Source organism: Vipera berus (assembly GCF_964194415.1).
Source record: "Vipera berus genome assembly, chromosome: 8".
Taxonomy (NCBI): domain Eukaryota; kingdom Metazoa; phylum Chordata; class Lepidosauria; order Squamata; family Viperidae; genus Vipera; species Vipera berus.
In genome coordinates, this window is record NC_138211.1 from 12,341,287 (window position 1) to 12,360,032 (window position 18,746).

Sequence of the window (18,746 nt, forward strand, 5' to 3'; positions counted from 1 at the left end):
TTATTGTTATCATTATTTAAGTACAACAGCACCACATTTAAAAAGGAGGTTTTGTAAGCATCTTTAAATCCAATAAATTGATTGTGTTTAACTCTTAGATTGCGGTAGTAATAAAGAACACTATTGTAACATCTGATTGATTCAGTGTTAAAAGGTCTGATAGACATCTTCATTGAACAATCAAATGGATTCAGAATTCCTGAACCATTTGTTCACTGTTTATTAAATCCCACAGAAATGTTTGTATGTTGAGTGGTAGGAAGAAGAAAAAATCACTCAGCTGACTTTGTGTCCTATATAAGTTATATAGTGCATCCCATTGTTCAAGTATCATTATTAAGGTTTGGTGCTTCTGATCTCAGCTCTAGCAGATCTCTACTTGCAAAAGGTGGTCCATTCATGGAGAGTTGAAGACATGAGTAGTGTGTTATATAAAGTCCAATTTGTCAAGTTTAGTCATTGCTTAAATGTATCATCAAACACTCAGGAAACCTTAAATTGTACATTGTGATATTTTTCCCTAAGGACTCTTTTCTTGAAAACTTTATGTAACAAGTTAGAGTTTCTCTTTTTCTTTTCTTTTGAAATAACATTCTGGTTTCTGAAAACCCTGGTGCTCAAAATGTGAAGACAACTATGGTTATTTACTTACATCTCTTTAAGAAAGAAAGGAGATAAACATAATCTTTCCATAGAATCATAGAGTATAAGGGTTGAATGAAAGACATCCTGAAGATTATCTGTCCAGAGCAGGAATCCTGTATCAGGGCATTGGCAACAGTTGGCAATTCAGTTTTAAACATTTCCAACAAAAGAGAGACCACCAACTCCCAAGGCAGCCTGTTGAATTGGAACATATCTTATTACTGTATTAGGATTTCTTTTTCACCTGATATCCAAATAGAATCTAATTTCACATAATTAACCCTATTGTTTTTTGGCCTGTCTACTACAACTCTACAGGGAAGACCATAAGGTTCTTCTTAACAGCTATCAGTCTCAAGCCCTTTATTCCCCATAAATTCCTCCCAGCCCTTCATCATCTATATTATTATAATGAATACATTAAATTATCTAGATGAAATACTCATTTTAATTTCCATGGTGATTTGGGGGGAAGGAAGTACTATATTAGTACTGAGAGTTTAACGAGGCAGCTATGTAATGACTTAATCTACTAAATATTTCATCTATACAGTGATTCACATACACATTCTCATACACATATGAGAAACAACCAATCTGTAGGAAACTGTGGGAGAAAATAGGCAGAGCTTGGGGGCAGAGTCAAGGGAGGACTCAGCCTAGAATCATTACATGTCCACAAAGGCTCCATGTCCAGTCCCCCTTTAATTCCATTAACTCTTATCAAGCACCAGTTTAGTGCTGCCCGTTAGTTGACCACATTCTTTTGTATAGGCTTGAGCAATAAATCCACTGAACTGGAACTTACATGTGATTGTGATTCTTCACATCTGATAGAAATTATCCTGTAGAAGATGAAGCAGTATGGTTCAAAATTGTTCCAGAAAGAAAGACCCAAAAACAATGGGTTTACATTACAAATCAGATACCAAGAAGAGTGTCCTAATGCCACAAGTGATTCCATCATGCAAGAGGAGGTGGTGAACCTTCCTTTGTTGGAGATGTTTAAACAGCTTCTGTTTATACATATCCAAGATGATGGTCATCAGTTAAGGATGTAGTGGTAGTGGGTTCCTGCAGTGGGCGGGGGATTGGATATCATGGTTTTCACAGTGCCTTTCAACCTTTTCACTCTATGGTTCAGGGTAAGAACCTGGGGAAAAATCATCCCTCTTAGAAATCTGGGCCTCCAATTTGCTCAGTAGTTACTGAGCCAAAGAGTTCCCATAATGAGATTTTTAGCTATTTCTCACAGCATGTATTATTAATACACCCACACATCAAGAGAGAGAGAGAGAGAAAGAGAGAGAGAGAGAAATTCAAGAGTAAACTAAAGGAAAAAGAAAAAGAAAAGCATCTATTTTTATAGGAATTCAAATTACATGGTAACAGCATAATTGTGGATGGAAAGCTGCAAAAAGAAAATAATCTATGCATATGCCCTTATATACACATACATATAACAATAAGTCTTATATTTGTGTGTATGTGTGCTTATACATGCTGGAAAAATCACTGAAGCACAAAAACATTTGGGCAAGGATGTCAAGCTGTTGAGAAGAAAAGTTAACAAAATAACTTCAACATATGTAAAAAATATTCCCACACACTGTCATACATAAATATATATAAAATACCAAAAACAGATTGTTTAGTGCTGATAGGAAAATAATCATTGACTGAACTCTACCCTGATAGGTTCAGAAATTGGTTTCTTGAAAGCAGTATTTTAAAAGAAAATAATAATCAGGGAGACTCTTTAGAGACTGTTGTACCCCTGGAAAGGATTAGAGATCTGATCCCACCCAGTCACCTACTGTACTTTTTTCTCCTTATTCTATCCATTCATTTGGATGTCTTTCTCTTCTGGTGTCTACAGTGGAATAATAATAATAAAAAGTCTGTGAATTACCTTACTCTGATCAACAGTAAGCAACCACAACCGCATTTCTATCAGAACATGGGGGAAGCACAGCTTCTTAATGCCCCTGATTTGTCTCCCGGATATCTCCAAAGTTTCAGCATAGCCAGAAAAACTGAGCAAAAAGAGATTACTCAGTTTGGAGCAGGGGTCTTCAAACTTGGTCCTTTTATGACTTGTGGACTTCAACTCCCAGAATTCCTCAGTCAGGCATGCTGGCTGAGGAATTCTGGGACTTGAAGTCCACAAGTCATAAAAGGGCCAAGTTTGAAGACCCCTGGTTTGGAGTAAAGCGAGTGGAAGCATTTTCCTTGGCTCAGTTTAAAAATCAAAGCTGAAGAGCACCAGACTAAAGATGTTAATTTTGCTTGCATATAGCCTGTCTATTTTAAACATGCATTATGAAGAGGTGACAAGAGCGCGTTCTGCTCTGAAGTATGAAGTAAAATGGGATGAACACTTTGCGGGCAACGTTGCAATTGTTTGTTTCCTTAGTGGAAAATGTATGTAGCTGAGGGTTGAATTATTTATTTTGGCTGGTCTCTGTGCTTACTTCTCCTCCCGAACATGTTTCATAACCTCTCTGGGGAACATCGTCAGGGCATGGAGGAGTGGGGTTTGCTGCCAGTTTACATGTGGTAGATTGTCCTTTCAGCCTTGATTATTTCTTTTCCTTGGTTGCTTTATGGTTTCTTCTTTATTCTTCTTTATCTGATGTCGGTTCCTGCTTATCTGGTTGCTAGTTAACAGAGACATAATGAGGAACGGTGTGTGTTTAGGTCTGCTTGCCTCTTTCCTTCTCCTTTGGTTGCTTCTCTTCTTGAAGAGGTGAAGCTTAATTCGATGCACCTATAAATGGATAATTCATTCAGAGTCACATCTCTACGGCTTTTCTTGCATTTTTGAATCTCAATAGTGAAGGTAACTGAGGGTTAAACTACTGGTTTTAGGTGTTTTCTGAACTTAATTGTTTTCCTGCAGGTGCTCGTTAACACCATCAGTCTCTATGTAAGCCCCAAAGGTAGACCAGACCAAGAAAAGGAAATCTAAAATTTCTTTTATACAGATTGGCTGTAATAATAGAATTTTGCAAGTCTGATTGTGTTGTAACTTCTTCTCCTTCATTTACTCCAGGTGAATTAAGGAGGTGTCTGTCTGAGCCACTTTACAGAGCTTGTGTCCCTCCTTCTTAATCTCTGCAGCATGGGAGACTTGATTTGCTGGTGGCTTATTCATAGTAGCTTGCTCTGCCAGTAAACCCTGTAGTCTCATGCACTAATGATGTTATGTATCCTGGTCATGAAATATCTTGCAGGAAAATATCCAAGCTCAGTGAATCTATTTAGAACTGGCTTGGTCTAAGATAGCTGCAGTTTTCTGAAACTGAAACTGTGGTTGCCTCAGGCATAAATTTTCCTCCTGGTAATTAGTTTTCTGTTTGTAAAAAAAACAACACATTTACTTACTTGTAATTTATTACAAAACTCTCCCGTTTGAAATCTAATGTAATGTTGCTCAAGGTTTGCAATCTCAATGTAGAACTAAGTAGGCAGACAACGCTTAGGATTCTACGTAGCAATGGTAACTGATTGCTTGATCAATTTCCTTCTATCAGGTAACTCCTTGCTTTTGAACTCATCCATGCAGCCTGAGCTGACTGTCAGTAGAACCTACAGTGGACCCATATGCCTTCAAGATCCCATTGACAAGGAGCTAATGACAGAATCCTCCCTCTTCAACCCTTTGTCTGATATCAAAGTCAAAGTTCAGAGTTCATTTATGGTGTCATTGGGTGTGACAGAACATTCGGAGTATCACGGGAAAACTCATTCCGGGACATTTCCGCATGACAACAACAGAACCTTCAACCCTGTGCATGTCAAGAACAAAACGGCCTACATCCAGAATCTCTCATCACTTTCAAAGCAAAACGAGATGAGGGCTACCAGCATATTTGGTCATCTGGGAGGGCGTTTAGGAATTCCCAACACAGGTGGGTTTCTGCCGAATCTGCAAACATTTGGAAATGCAGGCATAATTGGATTTTCTCCCTTGGGTTTATTTAAAAATTTGCAATAGTAATAAATGCTTCTATCAGCTTTCTCTCAGAGGAATGTGATGTGCGAACTTTTGCATGTAGAGAAGTAACTGTGACTAGCTAACAATTTGACAAAGCTGTTTTAATCCTCCCACTACAGCTGTGAGGTTGTTGGTTTTTTCCTTAATTCCTAAAAAGAAGCACAGTGTTCTTCCTGCCTCTTTGATAGGGGATAAAATAATTTCTTAAAAGTGCCACAATTGAAACCTCTAAATAAAAATGATCCTTGGCTCCATTTGTTAAGAAAGGTATAGTTTATCAGAGGTCAAGTGTATTGCAGTAATGCAAAGCCAAAACTGAAAATCGTGCCAAAATCGCTAAGTTCTACTTTTCCCTCCCTTAACTGTCTCTCATTGCCCATCCCAGTACTGTATAATAAACCAGGTTCAGGCAAGATATTTTCATAACGGTCATTCCAAGGGCAGTTTAGTATGCAGCCCCCTCCTTTTCCCAACTTTCCAACCTTGAGGAAGTGTCTCAAGGAAGTATGGCACTTACTTTCATTTCCCCAAGCATTTCCCCCTTCCTTCCCCCTCCCCACCGTTCATGGCAGTCTGTCACTGCATAGCAGCAAAACACAAGCAAGCATAAGGTGGCAGCGATACCTTAGCTTCGAAGTGGCTGGGTGGTCTCTGCTTTTGAGTTTCTTCCAGTTCTTTGATTGGTCATATGACCAATCAACCCTGTATACTGTAGTCACCTGGGAAGGTATTCTGTTCCATGATTATCATGGGGCACATAATCATCCAAAGATGGGAAAAAACTGCAAGATGGAGAGAACCTCTGTACCCAGGCGAGCGAGTACAGAAATTAAGTTTAAACAGTTTCTGAAAGACCGATGGCCTCAGCCATCACCCAAGGAAGGCAGTCTCTCCTGTAGGCTGAGACTTCTCAAAGATTTTTCATTTCAAATCGGTGCTATTTAATTTGTTCCCCATCTCTGCCTGCACATACTTTCATGAATGGAGCAAATTAAAGGTGAATGGATAATTTGGCACATCAATACCTTAACGATTAACAGAATACTTTTTATATGGTAAGTAAGCTTGTAACCTAACATTCACTCAGTTCAACGGATGAGCTCATTCCATTTGCCATTCTGTAGAAGAAGAATTGAGGTAACACACTCTCTCCACCCCCAGGTTATTTATCACAGCCCTTGCTTCCCAACTGTGGCAAACCATAAGCTTCTTTCAAGCTTCTCCCCAAAAGGCATTATGAAAATAGCCATTCCTCTCTTCTTTGGTGCACTCAAATTCTTAAGTTTTCTTTCCCTATAAAATAAGCTTCTGTTCTTTCTTACCTTACTCTTGTGATGCATTTGTTGCATATACTTTGGTGGAAAGTGTATTTTTTAAAAAACTTCATTGTAATGAAATGATCAAACCAACTGTCATTTTGGTTCCCCAGACATATCTCACTAGCATTCTGCAGCCTTCCTGGTTTATTTGCTCTCTAATAAGACAAAGGCCCACAAAAGGAATTCTATTATAATGTAAATTCAGGGTAGCAACAGTCCAATGAATGTTGCAAGAGGGGAGCTGTATTAGTCTATACAAAAATAAGGAGTCTGGTAGCATCTTTTTCAAATGTGTTAACTGGACGAGGTGCTACTAGGATCATTCTGGTTCAGGCCACTGGAGAGAGACCATACCATGGAATCAAAGCACATACAACCACCTCAGAGCCATTGAATTATTAAAAGACTCTCGCCCCTAATTTCATTGAAACATTTATTTGTTGACTTTACGGATCCTGCCTCATTCCACATGGGCATGGTGCTGTATAACCATGAAAGGGGTCAAACCCTTGCATAAATGACTATTATCAAAAAAAAAGTTAGGAGTAACGAGAATATTGACGACGGCTCCTAAGTGAACTGCATTCTGAACCACTCCATTTTGTTAAGGTGCTTCTGAAGGTCAGGAGCGATGGATCCATCTAGATTTCTGAGTAAATGCCATGCAGGAAAGGTTGATGCCTGCGAAACAAGATTGCCCTGCTTTCAAAGGAAGGTTCTTCTTTGAAGCAAATCCCTCATGCAATTTCTTTTAAGTCAGATTGAATGAAATTAGCAAGGGAAACCTGCCAAAAGAAAAGTTGGATGAAGTGTCAGTTCATGGTGCTCTTCATTGCCCAAATACAATGATAGATGTAGAAGAGGTAGAGGGGGACTGAGAAGGTTTACTGGCCACATCCCTTATCATAGAGCCTTGGTGGAGCAGTGGGCTGATGCCTCCTTAAGTAACACCAGCTGCCTGCAATTAGTGCAGGTTCGAGTCCCACCAGGCTCAAGGTTGACTCAGCCTTCCATCCTTCCGAGGTAGGTAAAATGAGGACCCAGATTGTTGGGGGCAATAAGCTGACTTTGTAATAATGCCGCTTGGGGGCCCCGCAAGCCCTAATAAGCAGGCATATACATAGAATGAAGGCTATTGCTAAGCACATTGATTTGTGCTTCTTAGATTGTAAGCCGCCCTGAGTCTTCGGAGAAGGGCGGGATATAAATGGGATTTTTTTAAAAAAACATAGCTTTGCTTCCCTGTTAAAGGAAAGAGGTCACAAAAGTCTTTCTTAAATTATGCATATTATTTACAAATATACAGAACTCTCCAATTATTTTTAGAATCAACTTCTAATGATCTTTGCCGAAACCAAAGGCAAGGAGCCTTGGTGGAGCAGTGGGCTAATGCCTCCTTAAGTAACACCAGCTGCCTGCAATTAGTGCAGGTTCGAGTCCCACCAGGCTCAAGGTTGACTCAGCCTTCCATCCTTCCGAGGTAGGTAAAATGAGGACCCAAACTGTTGGGGGCAATAAGCTGACTTTGTAAAAATGTCACTTGGGGGGGGGCGAAAGCCCTAATAAGCAGGCATATACATAGAATGAAGGCTATTGCTAAGCACATTGATTTGTGCTTCTTAGATTGTAAACCGCCTTGAGTCTTTGGAGAAGGGCGGGATATAAATGGGATTTAAAAAAAATATTCTACCATTTCCAAGTATTACAAAGGCTGTAGCAGGGATCAGCACCCATGTGATTTCAAATTCTACATGGTTAATTTTCTGGATCACATAGGGAGCTTGTACTGAGCATATAGCTGGGCCCTCCTACTGTCTGTCTATGGGAGGCAAATGCCCAAACAGGTACAGCTTGTGAAGATTTCTGCTGTTTCATGTTGTGAAATAACATTAATTTTAAAATAGGCGGTTCTTTTGTTGTATGAAGTTTCTTTTTTTCCCCAAGCCATTGGGGTAGCAGATGTTTTTCTTTCCTCATCAAAGCTAACTATTGGAATAACATGTCAAAAATGGGAAACCTGCTCTAGAGTATCCAGCCATTATATGAGATACTTGCCTCGCTCTATGAAATGAAACTCTTTTCTTTTTTTTTCTGTTGAACAGCACAGGCTTTTGATTACATTTTCATTATTATTTTTCATTTTAGTTGGGTGTATCCCTGTGAGTAAAAAAAGGCCATTCAGAATTGCTGCTCAGTTGTCCTGCTGGCAATTCTTGGGTGTGTAGTCATTTACAAGCGTGGCAAGGGTCCCATGTCCTGTGCAATGCAGTGTTTTACTCTGGAATTTAATCTAGCTACAAAAATTATGGCTTGAAGAACCTGATTTCCTTCTAAAAGAGAGGCAGACCTTCACAAATTCTGTGGATTTGTACATTGATCCAGATTCTTGAAGGCTATGCATATGGCTTTTTAAAAAGATGACAATTCACTTTTAGATTCCAAAGGGTGAGATTTGATTGAATAAAAGTGTATGAGTTTGTGTCTGTCTCTGTCTGTGTGTGTATTTGTGTGTATATAGACTCATACACAAAGTCCACTGAATGTTCACTCCAACACAAAGGCACCTGGTCTGATTTGACTCAACAAGTGGATTTTCAGTGGAAGAGTCAACCATTCAAACAGAACGCTCACACATCTCAACTTATTATTTGTGCCTCCAGGAAAGTCCTGTGATAGTGTGATGCTCTTAAAAGCCAGACTGACCTTAACCTTACTTTTACAGTGAAATTACTTTCACTTTGACTTTTTTTTAAAATCGTATCCTGCAGACATTGTACCCCTACTCCTGAAGTAATGGTTCAAAATTCTGTTCCTGCCCCTTCACTGGTCACTATATGTTAAAACTTTTGGATGATGAAGAGGATGGATTTAAAAGTACAGTTCCAAGCTGTTGCCTTGTAAGGCAAATAAAGGAACAGATCCTCCTAATTATGAGCAGTAGGTGACATGTGATATGGGTTGCTTTAGATCAAGTAGCAAAATAGCATATTCAGTTCTGCCAGATTCACAAATGGGTTTTGAGAGGTGGCGCATATTGGATTGCCCAAACATTCCTATGAATGCATTTGCAACTGGACATGCACCCCTGGATAATCGGAAATGGCAGTATCTGAAGGGCTGTCTTAAAGAAGAAAATGAACTCTGTTGTTTTAGAGGGAAAGACATGGACATGGGTTTAAGTTTGAGAAAAGCAGATTCCAGATGCATGTTTGGAGAAGCTGCTGAGTAAGAAGAGCTATCTCATGCAGGATCAGTTCTCTCAAGAGGACTAAGCTCCAGGATGTATTCATGCACAGATCGGGTCAACATTTGCTGGCATTATCAAATTGGATTTTAGCACTGTACAAGGACTTGGGATTTAGGTTCTCAATGATTCCTCTGAACAGAACTGTAAGATTTGAGGAGCTCAGACAGGTTAAAAAAATAAAAAAAAAAAATCTCTGAAGCACTTTGTTGTGGATTCTGTGCTGTGCTGTAATGTTTTGCTGCTGGACAGAGCATCCTGTGAAAGAATCTCTTTTGTGAGCTGTGCTATTCAACTCGTCCAGGGGACAAAATTGTTTATTCCCCCAGGAGAATCACTCCAGAAGAACAGGGTAAAAGAGGTGAAGAGAAGGCAACACGCCGAGCAGGGTTTAATTGCTGATGCACATTTATCGCTTTGTATATCATAATAAGCATAGCCACGTTATCACTACGGGTCAAGATGTCATTCTTGTTTAAGTGAATAAATTAGTAGGCTTGGTACCAAGATTCATTTAATTGCTAGTAAGAACTGCTGCATGGTTAAAAAGCTGGCGACTTCACTGAATTATCCATGAGGTTTGGAAATCTCAAGGGAGAGAGATTTCCATTCTTTTCCCCCACCTTCTGTCTAATATTTTGTAGGGTTGTTTGGGGGCCTCAACCCTCCCAAACAGGTGGAATGTACTGTAACTCCAAGTCACTTGCCTTATTTGTATCTTTTATCTGTGTCCTATGGCACCGAACCCTTTTTAGTAACTTTCCTGCCCCCTCTGAACGCGCTGCTTAATTTCATTTGCCACTGTTGCAGAATACAGCTGAGACAGTTTCTTGCCAATTTTGAGGGAGGAAATATGTGAAAACACCCATGTGCGTTGTGAAAAAAGCTTAGCGCAGCTTAAGATGCAAAAGGAATGGGGAAAACATTTTCCTTAGAGACAGCTGGGGTTCTTTTTTATATGCCCCCATGAAATCTGCTAATAATCTTTTCCAATATATTTTAGGTATATATATTATTAATACTGTCGTCATCGCCATCTAACTAAAGTTTATCGTGGCTGTAAACCAGCCTCAGAAAATATTTATCCATTAGTAAATATGTTTGTGCGTATGTATATGGATGCATATATGTGTACTGGTGTATATGTGTTTGTGTGTGTGTCTATGTTCAATACATATAGCAACGTTTTCTAAAAACAAAGTAATAATTGACCTGTGATGCCTCACTTTTTGTACACTCTGGGATTGAGTGGGTTTGTGTGTTGAGTGTTCAGGTTGATTGTTTTTCATACCAATGGTTCCAAAAATCTGCAGGCTATTTTCTCATAGAATTGGCCAGATAAATTTTGTCCTATAGGAAGAATTTCCATTGTCTCTATTAAAATGTATTGATATTAGTGGAGGTCACCCTCATTTATAGCCATTCTCAGGAGAAAGGCTTCCCAAACCAACTGTTTGATACCTTATAATGGGAAATCTAAAGGAAGGAAATTGTGTGAAGCTCCTTTGTTATCTGTGCAATCTGTCCCCAGAAGCAGGATTGTGATTATCTGATGCAGTTAGCTGGTAGTTATATATACTATCTGAAAGTGGCTGTGATGGGCACCCTTAATGACCAATTTACAATGCATGGATCTGATCTTCAGAGTGATATTTTTACAGCAACTATTTGACCTGTTGGAGGAAATGATGTACAGGTGAAAACATTTTCTTATTTTTATGTTTGTCATTCAGTTTGATGGGAGATGAGTTTCTTTAGAAATTCATCCAAAGGATATGAGAATTGCAGACAAATTCTCATAACACTCACTTATTTAATTCCCAGGCAGCCAAAGGCATGTGTGAATGTCCTGTCTTCCACTGTACAGTTCTCGCTCAATAATCTGCAGTTTTCTTGGCTTCCCAACTTCACTTAAATTCAAAGAGAAGACACCAGAAGAGAATTTCTCAAGGAGCTACTTCAGCAAGAGTCCTTCAGCTCTAAGGGGGAATTCCTTGATCCCTTGAGAGATTGTTGAAGAATTTCAAGTGAAACATCCACCCAATTTGAGAACTGGGCAGAGGATTTTGAAAGACTTTTTATACCCTTTTCTGCATGGTGATATTACTGTCTTTGGGAAAGGATGCTTAAGGTAGAGCAGTGCATGGAACAGGAGGCCACAGCAGGTCCACCTGAACCATCTCTGATTAGAATCTAACTTCATCATTTCATATTATTAAATATCTAATTTTTAGGCTATATTTTCAGAGGAGAAATTCATCAGAAACCAGCAGGATAATGATTTTGCATCAAAATCCTTGATACATGTGAACTTCCCAGATACTTTGAAGAATTATTTTTAACCCATATGTACACAATTGAATCTTGGGGGAAAAAAACCTTTTTGCCATATTAATATAAGTATTGCTGTGGTAGGCTATTAAAAATAATCTGTATTGTTTTCAAGTGCTTCATGAAAACAAAACGTAATTTTACCTGAAACCGTGGAGAAAGATTGCTCTGCAAATATTCCAGTATAAAAAACGCTTATCATTTGAAACATGATGTTTTTTGTACTATTCAGATGACGGCAACAGTGATTTATCTGCTGCAAAGCCACAATAAAAGTAATGTGGTCCTCTTGTTTGTTGCAACTTCAGTTCACTTTAATTCTAACAAGCACTTGGAGTGTTTCCAAGTAATTTTTGTCCTTGCTGTTCCAGGAGTTAGCCTGCTAATTCCCCATGGGGCTATCCCTGAAGAAACATCTTGGGAGATCTACCTTGCAATCAACCATGATGAATCCAGGTAAGGCAGGAACAAAGTCTGATACATATATTATCTATTTAACAGGCAAGGCAAGGCAGGGCAGGGCAAGGCAAGGCACGGAAGGGCAAGGAAAGGAAAGGAAAGGAAAGGAAAGGAAAGGAAAGGAAAGGAAAGGAAAGGAAAGGAAAGGAGAGGAGAGGAGAGGAGAGGCGAGGCGAGGAGAGGAGAGGAGAGGAAAGGAAAGGAAAGAAGGAAAGGAAAGGAAAGGAAAGGAAAGGAAAGGAAAGGAAAGGAAAGGAAAGGAAAGGAAAGGAGAGGAGAGGAGAGGCGAGGAGAGGAGAGGAGAGGAAAGGAAAGGAAAGGAAAGGAAAGGAAAGGAAAGGAAAGGAAAGGAGAGGGGAGGGGAGGGGAGGGGAGGGGAGGGGAGGGGAGGGGAAGGGAAGGGAGGGAAAGGGAAGGGAAAGGAGAGGAGAGGAGAGGAGAGGAGAGGAGAGGAGAGGAGAGGAAAGGAAAGGAAGGAAAGGAAAGGAAAGGAAAGGAAAGGAAAGGAAAGGAAAGGAAAGGGAAAGGAAAGGAGAGGGAGAGGCGAGGAAAGGAAAGGAGAGGAGAGGAGAGGCGAGGAAAGGAAAGGAGAGGAGACGAAAGGAAAGGAAAGGAGAAGGAAAGGAAAGAAAGGAGAGAGAGGAAAGGAAAGGAAAGGAAAGAAAGGAGAGGAAAGGAAAGGAAAGGAGAGGAAAGGAAAGAAAGGAGAGGAAAGGAAAGGAAAGGAGAGGAGAGGAGAGGAGAGGAGAGGAGAGGAGAGGTGAGGAGAGGTGAGGAGAGGAAAGGAGAGGAGAGGAGAGGCGAGGAAAGGAAAGGAAAGGAAAGAAAGGAGAGGAAAGGAAAGGAAGGAGAGGAGAGGAGAGGCGAGGAGAGGCGAGGAGAGGAAAGGAGAGGAGAGGAGAGGCGAGGAAAGGAAAGAAAGGAAAGGAAAGGAGAGGAGAGGAGAGGAGAGGAGAGGCGAGGAAAGGAAAGGAAAGGAAAGGAGAGGAGAGGAGAGGAGAGGAGAGGAGAGGAGAGGAAGGACAGGAAAGGAAAAGGAAAGGAAAGGAGAGGAGAGGAGACGGAGAGGCGAGAAAGGAAAGGAAAGGAGAAGGAAAGGAAAGGAAAGGAAAGGCGAGGAAAGGAAAGGAGGAGGAAAGGAAAGGAGAGGAGACGAAAGGAAAGGAAAGGAGAGGAAAGGAAAGGAAAGGAAAGAGAGAGAAGGAAAGAAAGGAAAGGCGAGGAAAGGAAAGGAGAGGAAAGGGAAGGAGGGAGACGAAAGGAAAGGAAAGGAGAGGAAGGAAAGAAAGGAGAGGAGAGGAAAGGAAAGGAAAGGAGAGGGAGAGGAGAGGCGAGGAGAGGCGAGGAGAGGCGAGGAGAGGAAGAGAGAAGGAGAGGGAGAGGAAAGGAAAGGAAAGGAAAGGAGAGGAGAGGAAGACGAAAGGAAAGGAAAGGAGAGGAACATTTACTAATTTTCTCATTACTTTGTATTATACTACTGTTCTGCAAGTTCTACTGTTCTACTATTGCTCTTTTGGGGGATGGATGGCTTATAATACGTAAATTGTGATTTCCATTACTTCATGTCAATTTTTACATGGTAGAAAATTGGTGTATAAATGATTATTCTTATTCCTTTTCTGAGGTAGTTTTACAGGTGTTAGTAGCAGCTAAATGATATTGTAAACCAATTGTGGCAGACATAGTTAAGTAAGGCAGAGTTCACAATCCAGCTAGGTAGAATTAGACAGGCAAAATGTGGGGTTTTAAAAGCAAAGTCTAGGTAACATCTTGGCCGTGTCAGCCAGCACTGATAACAGGAAACGAGTCCTGCCGGAATTAAGAATGGGAAGATAAATAGCAGATGCAAGAATATTTCAGTATTCTCTATCCTTTTGAAGCTAAAAATGGGTTTCTCATTTCTAACTTTGTGTGCATTTAAAGACAGATGTTGGTTTAAATGAGCAGTATCCATTCATCATCATATGCAGCTGAAAATCAGTGTTCTCCTAATGGTCTGAAAAGTGAAAGAGTATTGGAGAACGACATATTTTTAGGGAAATCTGAGATACTTTGGGGATTTATTTATTTCATGAATGAAGGCAAATATACATGTCCCAGGTAATTATGCAAGATCGAATTTGGGTCAGTCATCGGGACTGACCCAAATTTGATCTCTCATTCATTCATTCATTCATTCATTCATTCATTCATTCATTCATTCATTCAGCATATGGTACATCATACATGGATTTGATACTTTCTTTTGCCATTTGGGCTCACAATATTTGCTGACGTTATAGATCCATCTTGTTTTAGGTCTCTTTGGGGCTGCTTTTTATCAAGTAGGATCCATTCTATGACTGCCTTGGTCCACCTGCCATCCGTTCTTCTTGCTATGTGAACAGCCCATTTCCCTTTCAATTCTTTTACTCTTTTGATGATATTGCATACTTTTGTTTCTTCTCTAATCCATGTGCAGGTCTTTCTGTCTTGTCTTGTGATGCTGAGCATGTATCTTTCCATGGCTCTTTGAGCCACTCATAGCTTCCTATCTATCTATCATCTATCTATCTATCTATCTCATCAACCATATCATATCATCATCTTAGCCACTGTTTATCCACTGCAGGATGAAGGCCTCTTCTGCATGTTTCCAACCCGTATGGTCCTGAGCTTTCATTTGCCAATTGGGCCCGCGATACTTACTGATGTTGTTAATCCATCTTATTTTATGTCTTTTTTGTGCAGCCCATTTCCATTTCAATTCTTTTACTCTCTTGAAGGCATAATATATTTTCATATGTTCTCTAATCCATGTACAGGTTTTGCTATCTTGTCTTGTGATGCCATGCATGTGTCTTTCCATGGCTCTTTGCACCACTTGTAGCTTTTGTATTGAGTTTGTGTGTGTGTGTAAAAAGTTTTATATCCAGATACCATTGTGTAGGCCAGCTAACCATTGAAGTAGAGTATTATTTATGTGGGGGAAAAAATCAAATACTGGACCAGTATATGCCCTCAGCTTTATAGCCGGTCATGATGTTTGACGTGGGACCCCACAGTCAGAGAGGAGGCTGGTATACCCCATTTATGGAATGAATTCTGGCAGATGCCACATGAGGGCAAATCTTATTCAAGGTTGTCCATTGCTGATGGTTCAAAACATGGCACTTATTCTGTAGTGTCATTTATATATCTACCTATCTATAAATAAATGTCTGGGCATTCAACAACCCATTTAGTTTTTCATTGAGAATCTATGTTAAAGTTGTTAAGCAGATGTTGTTCAAGTGCCACTGGGACCTTCCTAGATTTGAGCCTTAAACTTATAAATGAGTAAGGTTGCTGTGCATAGCTTGGAGTGAGTTATCCATAATTTTAGGGTATTCTCTCACTAGTCCATCTTACCTTCATAATGCTGGTGGTGTTAAATGGCTCAGAACAAGAAGCCAGCAAGTTGGGATGGTTTTACTGCATCCATTTACCTTCTTCACGGTGTCATTGAGTCTTTGGGGAAATCTGAATTAACAATTTTCTCCCCCAGTTCTTTTGTTTTGCAAAACATGAGTCCCTTGAATGTATTGTCCTAGGTTTGAGATTTATTTTATTATGATTTGTTAAATTTGAGATGGATATTGTTGAGTTTTATTTGCTCTAGGCCCTGTTGGTGCCAAAACAGAATCCGTTTGGGTTGTTTCATCTTTTTTATTTTGTTCGTTAAAATAAGAGTCTGCACATTGTTTGATCTTGGGAGACATTAAGTTAAATCCAATACCAATTCATCAATATTATTACAAAACCCTAATTAGCAATTGTTTCAAGCACTGGTCCATCTATCCTTGACCCTGTTTAGCTCTGTATTGTTCCCACCACTACCACCACCAAGTGCTTCTGCAGTGTGTGTCTGTGTATCTGTGTGTTTATTCTTGGGTTCCTCTTATGTTTTAATTCTGCGGATTCACTACTTGTTAAAACTGTGAAAAAGTGTTGATTGTTCTCAGCCTCTGTTGCCTGGTGATCGTTGCAAATGATCTTGTTTATTGTGAGAATTAGATTTATTATGCCCATTCCCTTCACCACCCTTGTTGACTTGATTTGGTGGAAGATCCCCAACAAACATTTCTGTGCTGCAATTAAATAAGCACCATCAAAGTGATCTTCATTCAGCTCTGTGCTCCTTACTACTTTAAAGCATAATGCACCAGGATTAATTAACCCAGGTATTTTTGTTCCATCTCTTCTTTGATTGGAAGTAGTGTCTGTTTGTGGGATAAACCAATCTGAGATCTCAAAAGCATCATATGAACTCATCTTCTGGGCCATGAAATATTGGGCTGTCCTACTTTATAATGTAGGTGGACTTCAAGGGATCAAGAGAAGGGCCAGAGAGAGAATGGAAATTCAGACACTTCTAAAAATGTACTGCATTTTTTCCCCCTAGTGTATCTCCTATTTCTCCAATTGTTCTTGAGATTTACATCTCTGTCTTGATGGGGTGGGGAGGAATGGAGAAAGACTTTCTCTGCATAGAATAGATGTTTAGAACAGATATAGTATGTCAGGCAACTTGCCAATAATTCTTGTTGATGTTTGTGCTTACAAAAATTGCATGTGGAGGAGAGAAAGAAGTCGGAGGATTTTGATACCTGGAGATTTCTGTTCCAAAGTTAATCCTTTAGGTTCTCTCTTCCCTTTGATAACTTAGTTTCCTTGTGAGACCTTGTATACCATATGTCCATCTGTTGTCAGTCCTTTTTCATAATGGTTAGTGAATGATTAAATATGAGAAGGGACAAAAGAATGGAACAAAATATTAAAAAAGTAAAATCTACAAGTTAGAATCTAGATAATGTTATTGCAAAGTCATGATAGAAATGAATTAAAATAGGTTAATTAAACAGAAGGCACACAAATCTCTCCCTGCTGTTTGACTTCTGTAGGCTAAAAGTGGGGAAGAACAAGCTAGACCAAACTAACTTTGGGAGCTTTGTTTGCTGAAATTCTTGTGGGAAAATATCAAATTAAACTTTAATTAAAATGCTGCACATTTTTTTCCGTTCAAAGAGTTGACTGGGGTGTAAGTATATTCCAACTCTTTTCATAGGAAACATAGCTACATCAGTCTCTCTCTCTCTCTCTCTCTCTCTCTCTCTCTCTCTCTCTCTCTCTCTCTCTCTCTCTCTCTCTGTGTGTGTGTGTGTGTGTGTGTGTGTGTGTCTTTGTGTCTGTCTCTCTTTGTTCCTTGCTTTGGGAAAAGTAGCTGTTCCCCCCCCCCAAAGTTCATTTCAGTTTATCCCAGAAATTATGTATAGGATAATGTTTCCCTTCTGGGGGAAAAATAACCCAAAAAACCTTTGGTATGTCTTCTACATTTCACAACCTGGCATTGTCTTAATCAGATTGTTTGATTTCTTTTTTTTTTTGTTTGTTCATAAAATGCTCAAGTTATTCTGAGATCCTTTCATCTTCCTTCCTTCCACCATTATCTATCAACATTTATTGGCTGCAAAATAAGTTGATTAAGGTATGCACTTGAAAATCAGGTGAAGTCCTGGTCCAGCAAGGATTTTAAGATGTTGGATGAGTGCTTTGAACCACTATAAAAATGAATGAATGAATGAATGAATAAGAAACAAGATAATTCATGCTGGTTTTGGTTTGAGGGTCACAGGCACTGAAAGCATTAGTGGCTCATTCATAGCCTTGATATTTTGCATTCATACTTCATTTCTTTGAGGGGAAGTTGCATGCTCTGAATAGGATCTGTTGGAAGTATGTAGATTAGAAAGAACAAAGCAGGTGGAAAAGCATGAATAGTGTTATTGTTCATATTATCCTAGGAACTTAAGCAAGTCATCAAGGCTAATGTTTATTACAGGTATTGTCAAGTTAAACTATTCTTCAAGGGGGAAAGATAGAAGTAGAATACTATTTAAAAGAGGTTTAGCCCAAATTTTATGTGATTGCTTGAAGAAAATGTTTCTTTTCTGCAAAATTTAATATAAGTCTTTGTGAAGAAGAAGAAGAAGAAGAAGAAGAAGAAGAAGAAGAAGAAGAAGAAGAAGAAGAAGAAGAAGAAGAAGAAGAAGAAGAAGGAGGAGGAGGAGGAGGAGGAGGAGGAGGAGGGATATTTTGTGATACACACTTATGAAAGGGATTGCAAAAATAAGGAAAAAACCTCAGATTATCCAGATGTTTATGGATTTATCTTGTTATCAAACATTTTGGCCAGTCTCTCTCTCAGTCCAACTCACCTTAGAGGGTTGTTAGAGGCAAGAGGAGGTATTGTTGGTCCTGGAGGAAACTGAATATCTGGATCCGTACCAATCGGGTTTCAGGCCCAGGTACAGCACGGAGACGGCATTGCTTGTGCTGGTGGATGATCTCTGGCGGGCTCGGGATAGGGGTTATTCCTCTGTCCTCGTCCTATTAGATCTCTCAGTGGCTTTTGATACCATCGACCATGGTATCTTGCTGCGACATCTCCGGGGGTTGGGAGTGGGAGGCACTGTTCTATGGTGGTTCTCCTCCTACCTCTCGGGCCGTTCGCAGACGGTGTTGGCAGGAGGACAGAGGTCAACCCCGAGGCCCCTTGATTGTGGGGTGCCTCAGGGGTCGGTCCTCTCTCCCCCCCTGTTCAACATCTATATGAAGCCACTGGGTGAGATCATACATGTTTTTGGAGTGAGGTATCATCAATATGCTGATGATACCCAGCTTTTCATCTCCACTCCGAACCAACCCAGTGATGCCCTCGACGTGATGT

General features: G+C 39.9%; 1 protein-coding gene across 1 annotated transcript in view; it reads left to right on the forward strand.

Moving 5' to 3' along the window:
• UNC5D (unc-5 netrin receptor D) overlaps positions 1–18,746 on the forward strand; it is a gene marked incomplete at both ends in the record, with an annotated part of 295,103 nt that overhangs the window by 244,601 nt on the left and 31,756 nt on the right. The window contains 2 exons of the mRNA XM_081333414.1: positions 4,182–4,559; positions 11,911–11,995. Coding sequence (XP_081189540.1) covers positions 4,182–4,559; positions 11,911–11,995 — 463 coding nt within the window. The remainder of the gene's footprint in view (positions 1–4,181; positions 4,560–11,910; positions 11,996–18,746) is intronic.